This window comes from Vipera berus (assembly GCF_964194415.1).
Source record: "Vipera berus genome assembly, chromosome: 4".
Lineage (NCBI taxonomy): Eukaryota > Metazoa > Chordata > Lepidosauria > Squamata > Viperidae > Vipera > Vipera berus.
Genome location: NC_138206.1, coordinates 10,640,651 through 10,657,310, shown reverse-complemented (window position 1 = coordinate 10,657,310; position 16,660 = coordinate 10,640,651). Strand labels below are relative to the sequence as shown.

At 42.2% G+C, this 16,660-nt stretch overlaps 1 protein-coding gene across 1 annotated transcript in view; it reads left to right on the top strand.

The window, feature by feature from the left end:
- Nucleotides 1-16,076, top strand: part of NOX4 (NADPH oxidase 4) — a gene marked incomplete at its 5' end in the record, with an annotated part of 140,689 nt that extends 124,613 nt beyond the window's left edge. Inside the window, 3 exons of the mRNA XM_081326273.1 lie at nucleotides 2,182-2,250; nucleotides 4,749-4,849; nucleotides 15,603-16,076. Of these exons, the coding sequence (XP_081182399.1) occupies nucleotides 2,182-2,250; nucleotides 4,749-4,849; nucleotides 15,603-15,723 (291 nt within the window). The 3' untranslated portion in view covers nucleotides 15,724-16,076. The remainder of the gene's footprint in view (nucleotides 1-2,181; nucleotides 2,251-4,748; nucleotides 4,850-15,602) is intronic.
- Between the last annotated feature and the right edge of the window lie 584 nt (nucleotides 16,077-16,660).

The window sequence follows — 16,660 nt, the reverse complement described above, 5'->3', positions numbered from 1 at the left end:
ACTCTGCTGGATTGCCTTCTGCTTCTAGCATCTCTGAACAGATTCAGCTGTGACTCCTCTGAGTCCGACACCTTGTACTCACACAGCTGAGCCTCATGAGGAACACGACTGGAGGGGCCAGGCTGAGAGTCCTACAGTGCATCAGAGCCTCCCTCTAACACCAAAGGTTCTCCAAACCCCTCCTCCTCCTCCTCCTCCTCCTCAGATTCCTCAGACTCAGCTGCTGGGAGCACAGGCTGACACTGAATCACAACATTGTCTTGGGACTGGTGGTCAGATATTAGGGATGGATTAGGTTCAGTTAACCATCTCTTTGAATTGGCATGTTTCCTCTACCATCTTCTGGAGTCCATTTAAACTCACGCCTACTGCTTCAGGGACTCCATCCAGCCACCTCATTCTCTGTCGTCCCCTTCTTCTCTTGCCCTCAACCTTTCCCAGCATTAGTCTCTTCCCCAGTGAGTCCTTCCTTCTCTTTAGGTGGCCAAAGTATTTGAGTTTCAACTTCAGGATCTGGCCTTCTAAAGAGCAGTCAGGGTTGATCTCCTCTAGAACTGACCAGTTTGAACGCTGAACCAAATAGGCTGTGTCTCCATAGCGTACTCAGCCTCCCCAACCTAATCCAAATCTTAACTAAAGTTGAGCCCTAACTCCACTTAGCACTGATGCAGTTATTAGGATTATAATTATTCTGGTTAAAAATGCAATGGGATCTCAGTTGATATTTTGGACACCATGGACAAACCAGCCCCGTATCTTGGAACTCTTGAAAGGTAGCTTCTGACCTGTTCAGGATGGGCTCTAACTGTTAGAGCAGAGACCCAGGGTGATTTTGTTTGAGCAATGTGTTCCTCGTTGTGTTGTGTAGCTATGTGAGTCCTTCGGGAGAAAGGCGGTATATAAATAAAATAAAATAAAATAAAATAAAATAAATGTGTTCTTTTTACCTATGATTCCTGGTTCAATCCTTTTTAGTGTTGCTTTGGACAGTTGGTTCTTGATTCCTGGCTCCTTTTGGATACTTGCCAATGGCTCAACTTGGGCAGAGTAGGAGCAGATGGAGATCAACATCTCCTCCTTCCCACAGTCTTATCACAATGGAGAGCCAAATTCCTTAGCTAAGAAAAAAAAGCACATCCAAGATTTTAAATGTACGTATTTGCTGTCAAGATACGCCACTGAAACATGATAGAATAGAATAGAATAGAATAGAATAGAATAGAATAGAATAGAATAGAATAGAATAGAATAGAATAGAATAGAATAGAATAGAATAGAATAGAATAGAATAGAAAATAGAGATTGGAATGGAATGGAATAGAATAGGAATGGAATAGAATAGAATAGAATAGAATAGAATAGAATAGAATAGAATAGAATAGAATAGAATAGAATAGAATAGAATAGAATAGAATAGAATAGAATAGAATAGAATAGATGGAATAGAATAGAATAGAATAGAATAGAATAGAATAGAATAGAATAGAATAGAATAGAATAGAATAGAATAGAATAGAATAGAATAATAGAAAATAGAGATTGGAATGGAATAGAATAGAATAGAATAGAATAGAATAGAATAGAATAGAATAGAATAGAATAGAATAGAATAGAATAGAATAGAATAGAATAGAATAGAATAGAATAGAATAGAATAGAAAATAGAGATTGGAATGGAATGGAATGGAATGGAATGGAATGGAATGGAATGGAATAGAATAGAATAGAATAGAATAGAATAGAATAGAATAGAATAGAATAGAATAGAATAGAATAGAATAGAATTGGAATAGAAATGGAATAGAAATGGAATAGAAATGGAATAGAATAGAGATGGAAGGGATCTTGGAGGTCTTCTAGTCCAGCCCCCTGCTCAAGCAGGAGAACCTGTACCATCTCAGACAGGTGAATGTCTCTTCTTAAAAATCTCCAGTGATGGAGGGCCCACGATTTCTGATGTTGATTGTCCTCACTGTCAGGAAGTTTCTCCTTAATTCCAGGTTGTTTCTCTCTTTGGTCAGCTTCCAACCATTGTTTCTCGTCCTGCCCTCTGGTGCTGCCACCTAGCTCTTTCTAGAGAGTGAGTTTGATGATAGAAATGCTTTGTTTCCACAAATACAAAAATATGCTAATTCACTTATGAGGATATTTTTTTCTTTTTCTTTTTCAACTATGCACAAGCTCTGGCAAGAAAACCGACCAGACTTTATCAATATTCAGCTGTACCTCAGTCAAACAGATGGGATACAGGTATGTAGTAAAATACAGTGGGCAGCTGAACTGTTACGTCAAGGAATACTTGAAAACACACTTCTAATAAAGGTCAAAAGGTTGCCTGAAGTACCATAGGTTTTCCACTGTTGCTGGGAGCCTGAGAAATGGAATTGAAGCAATGAGTATTCTATTGTTGATGGAAAATAGGTAGGTGACATGATACATTAGTCCAGAGATGGTGGTCTGTGCTTGCATGTGGACCACTTCAGCAACAAAATGATGATTTTCAACAGTCATTTTTTTTTTGCTTTTGTTTTACAGTAAACTAAGTATGCTCTTATTACACCTAAGAGAACCTGTTTAGTCTAGAGCAGGGATAGGCAACCTTGGCTCTTTTATGACTCGTGGACTTCTTGCTGGCTCAGGAATTCTGGGAGTTGAAGTCCGCGAGTCATAAAAGAGCCAAGGTTGCCTACCCCTGGTCTAGAGGTTTAATCTAGAAACCAGGAGATGATGAGTTCTACTCCTGCCTTAGGCATGAAAGCCATCTGGATGACTTTTGACCAATCACCAGGAGACTGAGTTCTAGTCCTGCCTTAGGCATAGTAGCCAGTTGGTGACTTTGAGCCAATCACCAGGTGACTGCAAATTCTAGTCCTGCCTTAGGCATAGTAGCCAGTTGGTGACTTTGAGCCAATCACCAGGTGACTGCAAATTCTAGTCCGGCCTTAGGCATAGTAGCCAGTTGGTGACTTTAAGCCAACCACCAGGGGACTGTGAGTTCTAGTCCTGCCTTACATATAAAAACCATCTGGGTGACAATGTCAGGCTAAATTCCTGTTGCAAACAACGGATCAACACCTTGATCTGAAAAAAGGGGACCCTACACTTGTGGGAAAATGCTAGGAAGAAAAAAAAATGCTTTTTAATTCTATCTTCAATGCCCTGCCTTAGATCCTGGTCATCCTGATTGTCAGACTAAACTTAAAGAAGGCAGCAATAAGTAGATAGCCGGTGACAAGTGGTGTGGATAGCTGCCATTCAGAAGAGGATTTTTCAAAATGTGTTCCACAGAATCCAAGACTCCTATGAAAAAATAAACTGCCAATTTTCTAGTATTTGAGCTTCTTGAAAAGGGGTTCTGGGATTTATTTATTTTTAAAAAAATAGAAACAGGTTCTGTAGCCTGAGAAACTTTGAAACCTCCTGTTCTAGAATGTCAATGCTTGGAAACATTGGCAAAGAACAACACTAACAATTGAAGAATTCTTCATTTCGATCAGTGTTTTTCCAAACTGGCAGCTTTTAAGATTTGTGGTCTTCAAACTCAGAGAATTCCCTAGCTGTTGTGCGATCTGGAGAATTCTGGTTGTTAAAGTCCATACACTTTAAAGTTGCCATTTGAAAAATACTGATGTAGATTACCCACAATGCCTGGTTGTCTAGACCAGGTATACTCAACCTCGCTCTTTGGCCCAGTACCGATCCACAGCCCCTTTGGGAACCGGGCCACACGAGCAGCGGGTGAGTGCGCGAAGCTGCATTTGTGCAAAGGTTGCACGTGTGTGCGAAACCATCCCCCTCCCCGCCACTGTTGCCAGAAAGGCTGGTGACCACTGGTCTAGATACGCTAAGCCAGTGTTGGCGAACCTTTTAGAGACCGAGTGCCCAAACTGCAACCCAAAACCCATTTATGTATCATTGCGTGCCAGGTGGGCATGGCCGATTGGGTGGGTGTGACCCATTGGGTGGGCATGGCTGCAGTAGTAACGGCAGACTGGGTGGCACTAAAAAGTTCAATCGATCCATTCCAACTTTGCGAGATCTTTTTTTTCCCCGCGAGAAGTTGAAACTGATTGATTGAACTTTTTTTTTTTTTTGCACATGGCGACCCAGCTGAAAGCCTAGGACTGGGGTGACGGCACACATGCCAACAGAGAGGGCTCTGTGTGCCACTTGTGGCACGTGTGCCATAGGTTCACTACCACAGTGCTAAGCTTTTTGGAATAAGATCTGTTTTCTGCAAGATACTAGATTAGACCTAGGAGAGTCCAGCTATTTGTTGTCTGTTGTAATATGGGACACCCCCCCCCAACCCCATTTTAGCTGAATCTAATATGTTGTGCAATTCTAGTTATCTGAAACAGGTGGATAGCATTAAGACATAATATATTATTTATTTCTTGGGGAAATATATGCTACATGAAGACATGTCATGCGAGCTCAACCTGTTTTTCCCCTGCCAAGAAACATTTAAAGCAGATTCTGGAATGGATTTGCCAGGGCACCAATATCTGAACAGATAGCTAAGGAAGCTGTGCATTTGATGCAGGAGAATGTTCATGTACCCAGATGCACACGCATGCATGCATGCACAGAGACATATTAATAGATGGATTTAACTGAGCATCAGTTGTCCAGAGATGATTCTTAGACTGACATTGTAAAGCGGAGGTTGATTGATTGGCAGCAATCTGCAAAGTGCACCCACGGGAATGTCTTGGGGTTTTTTTGTTTGTTTGTTTGTTTTGCAGAAGATAATGGGCAAGAAATATAAAGTGCTGAACCGTCGGCTTTTTATTGGACGGCCGCGATGGAAACTCCTATTTAATGAAATAGCCAAGTATAACAGACAGTAAGTAAGATTCCCAACTCAGTTTGTGCAGCAGCTTGAGAAATGGGGAGGGAAGGTTTTAACAAACTGCATCGGTATGGAAATGGGTTTGGGTTTAACACGTTCATTTAATGCCAAAGCACCTGATGCTTGCTGTTATCTAATATGTTGTATCTTGAGAAATGGAGTTTTAACAAAGAACTGTCAGCTTCCACAATCAAAGTACTTCATCTTCCCCGTAACCAGGCAGCTGGGGGTGGTGCGGTGTGGGGGTGAGGAAACTCTTCTGTTTCAACATCCATCAAAGGGGTTGCACTTTCTGTTATATTTCCATACCTTGGCCTAGTTTGCAGTCCATGTTGCTTTGGCGCTGGCACCCGTCTCGTCTATTGTTATCGTCTCTTGAGTTTGTTAGCTGAAGAAAAGACCTGCAATCCTTGGGGAAATTTTCCTGCACGGATCTCTTGAGGTTCATGGGAGCTGATTGTCGGTAGCCCTTTCCGCTTTACATCCCCATTTAGGTGGGACTTGTGGGGGAGAATAGAGAAGAAGCTGGACGTATTGTCTTTGGGGAAATAGAATTGTTGTGGAATCAATCAGGTGGCTCCAATTGTGTTCCAGAAATGTACCTGAGAAGATAAAAATTGTCTTGCTGGATCAGGTCTCAAGTCTGTCCAACCCAGCAGTCGGTTTCTGAGACCAGCTAAGCACATTTTGCTTCTTGGTCTTTTGGATAACAAAATAACAATAACAGAGTTGGAAGGGACCTTGGAGGTCTTCTAATCCAGCCCCCTACTCTAGAAGGAAGCCCTATACCATTTCAGACAAATGGCTGTCCAGTCTCTTCTTAAAAACTTCCACTGTTGGAGCATTCACCATTTCTGGAGGCAGGTTGTTCCACTGGTTAATTGTTCTCACTGTCAGGAAATTTCTCCTTAGTTCCAGGTTGCTTCTCTCCTTGACTAGTTTCCATCCGTTGCTTCTTGTCCTGCTTTCAGGTGCTTTGGAGAATAGCTTGACTCCCTCTTCTTTGGGGCAGCCCCTGAGATATTGGAAGACTGCTATCATGTCCCCCCAAGTTCATGAAGTATCCAGATTAGTTAAAGAATAGGCTTTGTGGCAGCCCCTCAAATCACTGCGGGAACGGTCTCAGAAACCATGGGGTGGGGGAATGAGTGTGTTTGTGTGTTGTAAGAGAGCTGGCTTGGGGATGCTGCAAGGGTCGTAAGTGTGAAAAAAAGGTCATAGGTCACTTTTTCCAGTGCCGTTGTAACGGTCACTAAACAAGCTGTTGTAAGTCGAGGACTACCTGTAACCCTCTCACCCCAGTTATCCTTTCTTTCTCTACCTTGGACTTGTATGTTAGATCTAAATATCTTTCCCCTCAAATCAGTAGAATCAGAACTCTGTTAACAATAATCGAGACTGGAAATGGACTTACAAAGAACAAGTCTTGAGTGCTGATATTTGTTGAGAAAACGGTAAAAGTGACACCACGTGAATCCCAGCGAGTATTTTGGGCTCCAGAGGTGTGAGATTATGACCTCCAGTGTTTCCAGGTGAGAAGGTGTGGCTCAAAACATCTGGAGGATGCAGGTGAGGACGGCTGGCTCATTAATACTGTACCTTCAGGTGAATTACTAAAGGAGCTGTTAGAGCAGGGGTCCCTAACCTTGGGCACTTTATGATTTGTGGACTTCAACTCCCAGAATTCCTCAGCCAGCCTCCCTCTCCCAATTTATATATTTGCAATTTCTCTGAATAGATGACCTTTCTGTTTGTGGTTAGTCAGGCTGTGGGATCCAGCCCAAAACATCTTCTGTACTTACAGGATCTTTTCAAATGTGAAAAAGCTGCCTTTGGTCTCAATAAATGAAGTTTTTTTTTTTTAATGCATCTTGTATTCCCTGCTGCAAACACACAAGCCAAGTCGATTTGTCGGCAAACCTATTGTCTAGAAATGCAATAATTTCGAAGCACTATCCACTCCAACCGTCCAGCCGTGAATTTGTAATTAATTGCATGTTGCGTTTCCCTTGCACCTAAATCTCAGAATGTGGCATGTGTGTTTGTGTGTCTGTGAGTGCAAGGAAGGGCTGCGGTAGAGATGTTTTCTCAGTGGGACACTTATCAGCAAGGCTTTTCGTAGCACTTGGATAGCTGTTCAAGGTTGTTGGTGTTGACTCCAAACACAGCCGTAACAATTGAAACTAACCAAAGAGAGAGAAGCAACCTAGAACTAAGGAGAAACTTCCTGACAGTTGGAACAATTAATCAGCGGAACAACCTGCCTCCGGAAGCGGTGAATGCTTCAACACTGGAAGTTTTTAAGAAGAGACTGGACAGCCATTTGTCTGAAATGGTATAGGGCTTCCTGCCTGAGCGTGGGGTTGGACTAGATGACCTCCAAGGTCCCTTCCAACATCATCATCATCATCATCATCATCATTATTATTATTAGTATTAGTATTAGTATTATTATTATTAGTAGTATTAGTATTATTAGTATTATTATTATTATCTGTTGTAGAGGCAGTAATTTATATAATATAACTGATAAAGAGATTTTTTTTTTAACAAAGACACATTAGGGGAGGAAATATATACCTGTACAGGTAGTCCTCAACCGCTGAACATCGTTACACTAAACTTTCTGTCAATAAGTGAGATTGATGTTAATTGAGCATTGCCCCATTTTATGACCTTTCTTGCCACAGTCATTAAGCGAATCACTGCACTTGTCACATTAGTCACATGGTTGTTAATGTGGCTTCCCCGTTGACTTTGCTTGGTCAATTTCGCAAGCTCACATGACCCCCGGGATGCTGCAACTGTTATAAATATGAGCCAGTTGCCAAGCTTCCACATTATGATCACGTGACCACGGGGGATGCTGCAATGGTCGTAAGTGTGAGAAACAGACAAAAGTCATTTTGTCCGGTGCTGCTGTAACTTGAAACAGTCACTGTTTAGAATGTAAGCATTATTTGCCTGTTGCCCCCAACAATCTGGGTCCTCATTTTATCGATCTGCGAAGGATGGAAGGCTGAGTCAACCTTGAGCCCCCTCAGGATTGAACTCTAGGCTGTGGGCAGAGTTTGCCTGCAATACTGCTTTCTAACCACTGTGCCACCATGGCTTCTTCCTTCTTTCCTTCCTTCCTTCCTTCCTTCCTTCCTTCCTTCCTTCCTTCCTTCCTTCCTTCCTTCCTTCCTTCCTTCCTTCCTTTGTACTTAGCAATAGCACTTAGACTTAGACTTACATGCTGCTTCACAGTGCTTTACAGCCCTCTCAAAGCGGTTTACACTCATCCTGTTGCCCCCAACAATCTGGGTCCTCATTTTATCGATCTGAGAAGGATGGAAGGCTGAGTCAGCCTTGACTCCCCACCCACCCTGGTCAGGATTGAACTCCAGGCTGTGGGTAAAGTTTGCCTGAAATACTGCTTTCTAACCACTGTGCCACCAGGGTTCTGCTCCGCTGTGGCTGGGTTCCACCAGATGCTAAAAGAGGCAGCTAAATTAGCTTGCTGGAGAATTAAACACCTGGCCTTTTAAAAAAGATTAGCATATTTTTAGCACGGTACAAATGTTTTTAGGTAGGAAATTATTCCATTGGATTTTTTTTTTCATCCTGCTTAGTTTAGCTCTGTCAAGCAGAGGACTTGCCACCTACTGGCACCTACTTAGCTTGCACTGAACATTCTAGGGCAGTGACGGCGAACCTTTTAGAGACCGAGTGCCCAAACTGAAACCCAAAACCCACTTACGTATTGTCGGGTACTGGGTGGGCGTGGCCCATTGGGTGGGTGTGTCCAATTGGGTGAGCGTGACCCATGGGGTGGGCGTGGCTGCGGTGGTAACGGCAGACTGGGTGGGACTAAAAAGTTCAATCAATTCCAACTTTGCGAGATCTTTTTTTTCCTGCAAGAAGCTGAAATTTATTGATTGAACCCTTTTTTTTTTGCACATGGCGGTGGAGGCCTAAAGCGAAAAGGTTTTATAAAACCCAGCTGAAGGCCTAGGACTGAGGCGACGGCGCGTATGCGCACAGAGAGGGCTCTGCGTGCCACCTGTGGCACACGTACCATAGGTTCGCCACCACAGGTCTAGGCTTTTTCTGGCTTCCTTCCACCCTCTTTTTTGCAGCTCCACATCTGAATGGGTAACATCACGCTCATAGCCATCACCAAGGCTGTCATTTGCTCAGTTAAAATGTTGAGCGCCGTGAGGTTGAAAGCGAACTTCTCTTCCGCTGCTTTACAGTTCTAATTCGGAGAAGAACTACATGGAAGATTTTGTGGCCGTGCCATTCTTCAGCAGCTGGTCTTGGGGCATTCAACACCAGAGAAAATTTGTGGCTTTCTTAAAGCTCTTGATGTTGCAGGAAAGCAAACAATGACCCTTCTCCCCCCCTCCCCCCAATATTGTGTCATCAGGGGCATTCAGCCCTCTTAGCTTCATGCTGAGAATTTTAATTTTAATTTTAACTGGGGTTTTTATTTGTTCAGGGATTGATATAATTTTTTAAATTGTTTTTAACGTTTGTATTTTTCGTTTTAATCACGCTGTAAACCGCCCTGAGTCCTTCGGGAAAGGGCGGTATATAAATATAATAAAATAAATAAATAAATAAATGCTAGTTTTGCTAGTTTTAGGGTCTGCACAGTTTTAGAGTGGGTTAATGAATGCAGATACCCTATCTAATCTGTCTATATCTATATCCAGGGCTTTTTTTGTCATAGAATGCTCAGAACGGAGTTCCGGCACCTTTTTTGGATGGAACCCTGTAGGGTAGGCAAGGCGGGTTGTATGACATGTGTGAGTTCCGGCACCTTTTTCTTTTAAAAAAAACACCACTGTCTATATCTATCTATCTATCTATCTATCTATCTATCTATCTATCTATCTATCTATCTATCTATCTATCTATTTAATCTGTCTATATCTCTATCTCTGTCTATCTATCTAATTATCTAATCTATCTCTGTCTGTTTATCTATCTATCTATCTGTCTGTCTATCTATATCTATCCGTGTCTATGTATCTATCTATCTATCTATCCTATCTAATCTGTCTATATATATATATCTATCTGTCTTTCTATCTTTATCTATATCTATCTATCTAATCTATCTCTATATCTATGTCTGTATCTGTCTAATCTATCTGTATATCTCTGTCTATCTGTCTTTCTATCTATCTATCTATCTATCTATCTATCTTAATCTATCTCTATATCTATCTATGTCTATCTATCTCTGTATCTATCCTATCTAATCTATCTGTCTATATCTCTATCTAATCTATCTGTCTATATCTCTATCTATCTAATCTATCTGTCTATATCTCTGTCTGTCTGTCTGTCTGTCTGTCTGTCTGTCTCTATCTATCTATCTATCTATCTATCTATCTATCTATCTATCTATCTATCTATCTATCATCTAAGCAACTCACTTTTTTCAACCCTGTAATCCCTTAGTTCGAGGTAGAGTCTGGGGCAACTAGAACTGAGTGTTTACTGGCCAGATGTCCTTCCTTACACCATGTAGAGTTCGCAACAGATATTTTTTCTTTGTACCCTAGGAGAGAAACATCTGCCACTGCTTAGGTTTGAACTCTCAACCTTCTCAGTGGAGGCGAGCATTTTCACCACTAGGCTACCAAGCCATTCATCTGTCTGTCTGTCTACCTACCTACCTACCTACCTTCCTACCCATTATCTATCTACCCATCCATCCATCCGTGGATCCAGGAGTTGAATCCAAGAAGGATTTGGTTAAAGCTAGTGTCAATATGTTACAAAAAGAGATGATAGAGTGACACATAAGAGGGTGCTGCAACCATCATAAATACATGTCAGTTGCCAACTATTAATGTGTCAACCCAAAAAAGATGTCTCTGCACCTGTTTTGTTATGAGAATCTCTTTCTCCTGAAGAACAAGGCTTCCAGGCTGTGGAGACAGATCAGGCATGAAAACTTTGAGTTATAAGCAAAAATTGCATGATAGAGCAAATGTTGTCTCGAGGTCATTAAGAAAAGATCACACCAAATGCATAACTGCTTTCGAACAAATGTGTAGACTTGCCTCCAGAAGTTGTGATACTCCATTACTGAGGTTTTCAAGAAGAGACTGGACAGCCGTTTGTCCAGAATGGTATAGGCAGTCCTCAACTTACGACCACAACTGAGCCCAATATTTGTGTTGTTAAGTGGGACATTTGTTAAGTAAGTTTTGCCCCACTTTATGAGTTTTCTTGACAGGGTTGTTAAGTGAATTACTGGAGTTGATAAGTTAGTAACCCGATTGTTAAGTGAGTTTGGCTTCCCCATTGACTTTGTAAGTCAGAAGGTCGCAAAACATGATCACATGACTCTGGGACACAGCAACGGTCGTAAATATGAACCAGTTGCCAAGCATCTGAATTTTGATCACATGACCATGGGGATGTGGCAAAGGTTGTAACTGAAAAGCAATAAGTCACTTTTTCCAGTGCCAGTGAAACTTTGAATGATTTAACTGTTGTTAAGTCAAGGATTACCTGTGTAGGGTTTCCTGCTTGCGCAGGAGATTGGACTAGAACAGGGCTTTTCAACCAGTGGTACAGGTACCACCTGTGGTACATTTGCACCTGGCAAGTGGTACGTGACCATCCTAGAGAAGTGGTAGAGGGGAATGAGCTGAACCGATGGCAGCACTGCACAAGCCAGAGCGAGAGACGGCTGGAGCTGCAGGGCTGTCAAGGCTCAGCGGAAGCGCCAGGATCAGCTCCAGGCTCCAGCTGGAGCTCTGCGCTGATCCTGGAGCTTCCGCTGAGCCCAGAAGAAGCGCCGATCAGCTGGAATGTTGCAGCATCTCCAGGGTCTTGTGATTTACATTCAGATGCTTGGCAACTGACTCATATTTATTTATTTATTTATTTATTTATTTATTTTATTTGTTTTATATACCGCCCTTCTCCCGGAGGACTCAGGGCGGTGTACAGAGCAAAGTAAGTATACAATAAAGCAATAGTAAAACAAATAAACCCCAAATCTATCAGGCCAGGCCGGCTTGCTGGAATAGATAGGTTTTTAAGTCACGCCGGAAGGTGCGAAGGTCGGGACAGCAGACAGGGGGAATAAAAACAAAACACACCCCCACCCCACCCCCACTGCCAATCCTCAACAGAAATGCTCACAACAATGAAAACCTCGTACAAGAGGAAGAGCACCGCCAGGCAGGCAGGCAGGTGTGTGGCTTGGGGGGGCACTTTTTTTCAGTGCCGTTGTAACTTTGAACAGTCACTAAGCGAACTGTTGTAAGTCGAGGACTACCTGTACTTCATCACTTTTTTCCTTTTTTTTTTTTTTTTTTTTGGTCATCAAGTTTTTGACACCTTGCTAGGCGACTGGTGGTACTCAGATGTCGCCGTATCCTAAAAGTGGTACAATGGGTGAAAAGGTTGAAAAGCCCCTGGACTAGAAGACCTCCAAGGTCCCTTCCAACACTATGATTCTATGTTCTATGACTGCAGATGTGTGATTAATATAGCACTGCTGGGTACCTTGGAAAAAAAAGTTATGTCAATTATAATGATCTTCAGGTGAAGCTTAGCAACCCAAACAGGATTCTTAAGAGTTCATTAATCACTGTGTAAAACTAATCTAGAGAAGAGGTAACTGGTGCCATCTTAGAATCATCTTATTTCAAAATGACAGTAATGATTAGGAAGCGATAAGAACATCTGGCATTGATGCTGTCACCATGAAATGTTCCTGGCAACGTTAAAAGGATTATTAATTGTGACTCTCCCACAGGAGATTATGGGCATAAGACTTGTGGTCGGTCCTGTCAATCCAAGATCAGCCTCGTCAAGCGCCAGACCGATTTAATTAATTAGTCACCCAGAGGAACGCTGGAAGTCTAGACCCATCTAAGAGGGACAGATGCCAACAATTAATTTATCATCCCCCCAAAAAGATCTCTCGGGACTAGTTTTGTTATGAGGATTTCTTTCTCCCGCAGAACAAGGCGGTGGAGATAGATCAGGCACGAGAACTTTGAGCTATAAGCAATAGTTTTTCATAGCAACTGCTATGGAAAAAAGCAAATGCTTGAGGCCATTAAGAAGAGATCACCCCAAATATATAGCTGCTTTCAAACAAATATGTTGCATAGCCGAAGATGGAATGACGTGATTTAGGCAACCAAAGAAAATAATAGAGTTGGGGAGGATGAGCTGAGACCATTAAAAAGATCAAGGGACTGCAGAAATTCTCTTCTAATTATCACTCCCTCCCTCTCTCTCTTTTCTCTCTCTCTCTCTCTCTCTCGATAGATAGATAGAGAGAGAGAGAGAGAGAGAGAGAGATTAAAGGTAAAGGTAAAGGTTACCCCGCACATGCGTGCTAGTCGTTTCCGACTCTAGGGGCCGGTGCTCATCTCCGTTTCAAAGCCGAAGAGCCAGCGCTTGTCCAAGGACGTCTCCGTGGTCATGTGGCCGGCATGACTAGACGCCAAAGGCGCACGGAGCGCTGTTACCTTCCCACCGGAGTGGTCCCTATTTTTCTACTTGCATTTTTACGTGCTTTCGAACTGCTAGGTTGGCAGAAGCTGGGACGAGTAACAGGCGCTCACTCTGTTACGCGGCACTCGGCATTCGACCCGCCAAACTGCCGACCTTCTGATCGACAAGCTCAGCGTCCTAACCCACTGAGCCACCGCGTCCCTGGATAGATAGATTAGATAGATATAAATATATAGAGATGGATAGATAGATAGATAGATAGATAGATAGATAGATAGATAGATAGATATGACCGTTTGATCATCCACCTGGGTCATGTGATCAAAATTCAGCCGCTTGGCAACTGACTCATAATTATGACCGTTGCAGTGTCCTGGGGTCACGCGATTCCCCTTTTGTGACTGTCAATGGGGTCACATGACTCCAGGACAAAGTCAAGGGGGATCCAGATTCACTTACTTAACAATTGCACTGACTCAAGTAACAACTGTGGCAAGAAAGGTCATAACATGGGGCAAAACTTCACTTAACAAATTTCTCAGCAAATGTTAAGCTCAATTACGGTCATAAGTCTACGACCACCTGTGATACCTCTTTGACGGCTGTGCTGATCACACAAATTCAAGCTTTATGAGTTTGGGGAGATGGGTGACTTCTCCCCTTGTCTCCGGCACAGGATAAAAATTCTGAAAAATGCAGGTTTTATTCCAAATCACATATGAAAATTGGAAAATTAATAAAACTTGGTCTGAGCCTGGATTCTATTCCCATGGTCAACTTCCCCCATAAGAATGTCACTATTTAATACATTCTGTAACAGAAAGTATATTGGGGGGAAAAACCTGTAGCAATTAGCATAACTCGGTATGGCTTTGCCGAAAACATAACTTGCCAGATGAATCTTATCTCAGGTTTTCATTCGATAACTTCTCTTCTCTTAAGAGAAGTTTGGAGAGGAATGCCATGAGGATCAGTTCTAGATCCTCTGTTCTTTAATAGTTTCATTTAAATTTCAGTGAAGAGGCAGAGGGACTGCTTATTAAATCTGCAATTGATTCAATTTGCAGTTGATGGGGCGAGATAGTGAATATGCTAGAAGAAAGACAGAAAATTCAAATCAGTCTTGAAAGTAGCAGAATGAAAATTAATACAGAGCAATGCGAAGGTCTTTGCTTAGAAAGAGTTCCTTTTCGGAAACGGGGGGCTATAGAAATGTGTTTAATAAATGAACTCAGTGACTTTATATGGTTCTAAGATCTGATGGGGATATGCTATGAATCCTTCAAATTTAGCTGGCAATAAGAACACACATTAGGATGCAGAAAGCAATGACTCGGGACAAGTTAGTAGATGCCCAGAGGTTTGATTCCAGAATAAGGAAGGGAAATAATATGCTGCTAACAAATGGAATTAAGCTTATTAAGTCAAAAGTAGACTATTACAACTAGTCCTCAACTTACAACTGTAATGGAGCTTGGAATTACAGTGGTAGGTCATTGCGGCCATTAAGTGGGTCACCAGTAACCTTTTATAGTCTTTATCTAGTTGGTGTTTTTTTTGCTGGAAACCAGATGTAAACCCTGGAAACCAGCAAAAAAACCAACCCACAAAACCCAAAAGTCATTGTCACATGACTATGGGATGCTCCGAATGGCTGTAAATAGAAGCCAGTTGCCAAGAACTCAAAATGTGAGCATGTGACTACGTGCACGTGTCTTTGTCTGTGTCAATGTGTTCTAGCCGTCAGAACTTCAGGCTCAAAAAACCAGTTTCATTTATTGTTCCACACAGAATCTGGCCAAACTAAAGAAGATGATTTGTACCATAAAGCAGAGGTCCCCAAACCTTTGGGCACCAGGGACTGGTTCCGTGGAGAGAAGTATTTCCGCGGACCAGAGGGCATGTAGTTTTGTGTGCTGCCTGCATCTCATGGATGGGGCTTTGCTTGTTTGTGCAGACTGGTTGCTGGCATGCCGCGGTCCGATACCAGTCCACGGACCATGGCTTGGGGACCCCTGTCATAAAGCATATACTCTGGGAACTCTTAGGGAGAAGCTGTCTTCACCCGCTTTCTCCCCTGCAGACTATCTAAAATGAGCTTCCTGTTGCTCCTCTCCCCCTTCTGGGAATCCAGACTATATTCCGCCACAACTGTTAGCTTTACAAGCCAACGAAGGGAAGGAGAAGGATGGGCACAGTGTTATTATTATTATTATTTTTTGGCATTAATGAGTTTGGCGATTTCTCTCCTTGGTCTCCCCAGGAAAACAGTTGGCGTTTTTTGCTGCGGTCCTCGTGGAATCTCCAAAGCCGTACACAAACAAAGCAATAGGCGCAATCCTTATGGGACAAGGTTTGAATACAACAAAGAATCATTTAGCTGAGAGCATCTGATGCTTTCCAAGGACTGCTTGAAGATTTGAGTGCAATTTTTTTTGTTTTTGTTTTTTTATATATAAAAATCAACAGCTTTACTTTAACCACTTATACCAAAAGCCTGTCTTTTTTTTTCCTTCCTGGCTTTTCTCCTTTTCCTGATAATTTATGACTATTTAAATCTGAAAAGCATAAAAAAATGAAATACACTCCTTCTGGATATGCAAAAAAAAAGAGAGAGAAAGAAAGAAAGCCAAGTTATTACAGGCGTTGACAATCTGCCCAAATTACACAAAGGCAATTAGAGATGGAGACTTGCTTCTTTGGCTGCTTTTTCAGAAGAATCTCTGGGACTTTTGAACTTTCCTCAAATCCCAGGAAATAACATTGGTTGATTGGACAGGAGACAGGAGTATGTAGTGGAAGTAAAATAATAATAAAATTCTTCCCTGTGCTGGCAGACGAATAAAGCAACTTGAAAAAGAAAGCCAAAACTGCTACAGATTCAATAGGAGAAAATAAAGAATTTCCAATATCTTCAGTCAATTTCAGTTAATTAGACAGGGATCAAAAGCCGACCAGAGGCTGCCAAAATGGCAGTGCCAGCTTAGACGAGGCGAAGGATTTGGAGAAACCACTGCCTTTACTTTCCAAATCCAATGTAAGTATCAGCATCGTAGGGGAGTGTAGTCCTCGATTTATTGCACTTCGTTTCGTGACCATTCGGAATTATGGCTGCAGTGAAAAAAGTGACGACCATTTTTCAGGCTTAAAACCGTTATGGCATCCCCACGGTCAAGTGATCAAAATTCAGACACTGGCCGAATGACTCGTATTTATGACGGTGGCTGGGTCCCAGGGTCATGTGATCACCTTTTGCCACCTGACAAAAGAAAGACGCTGCGACCCATTGTAAACGCATACCCGAATTTTGATCGCATGGTT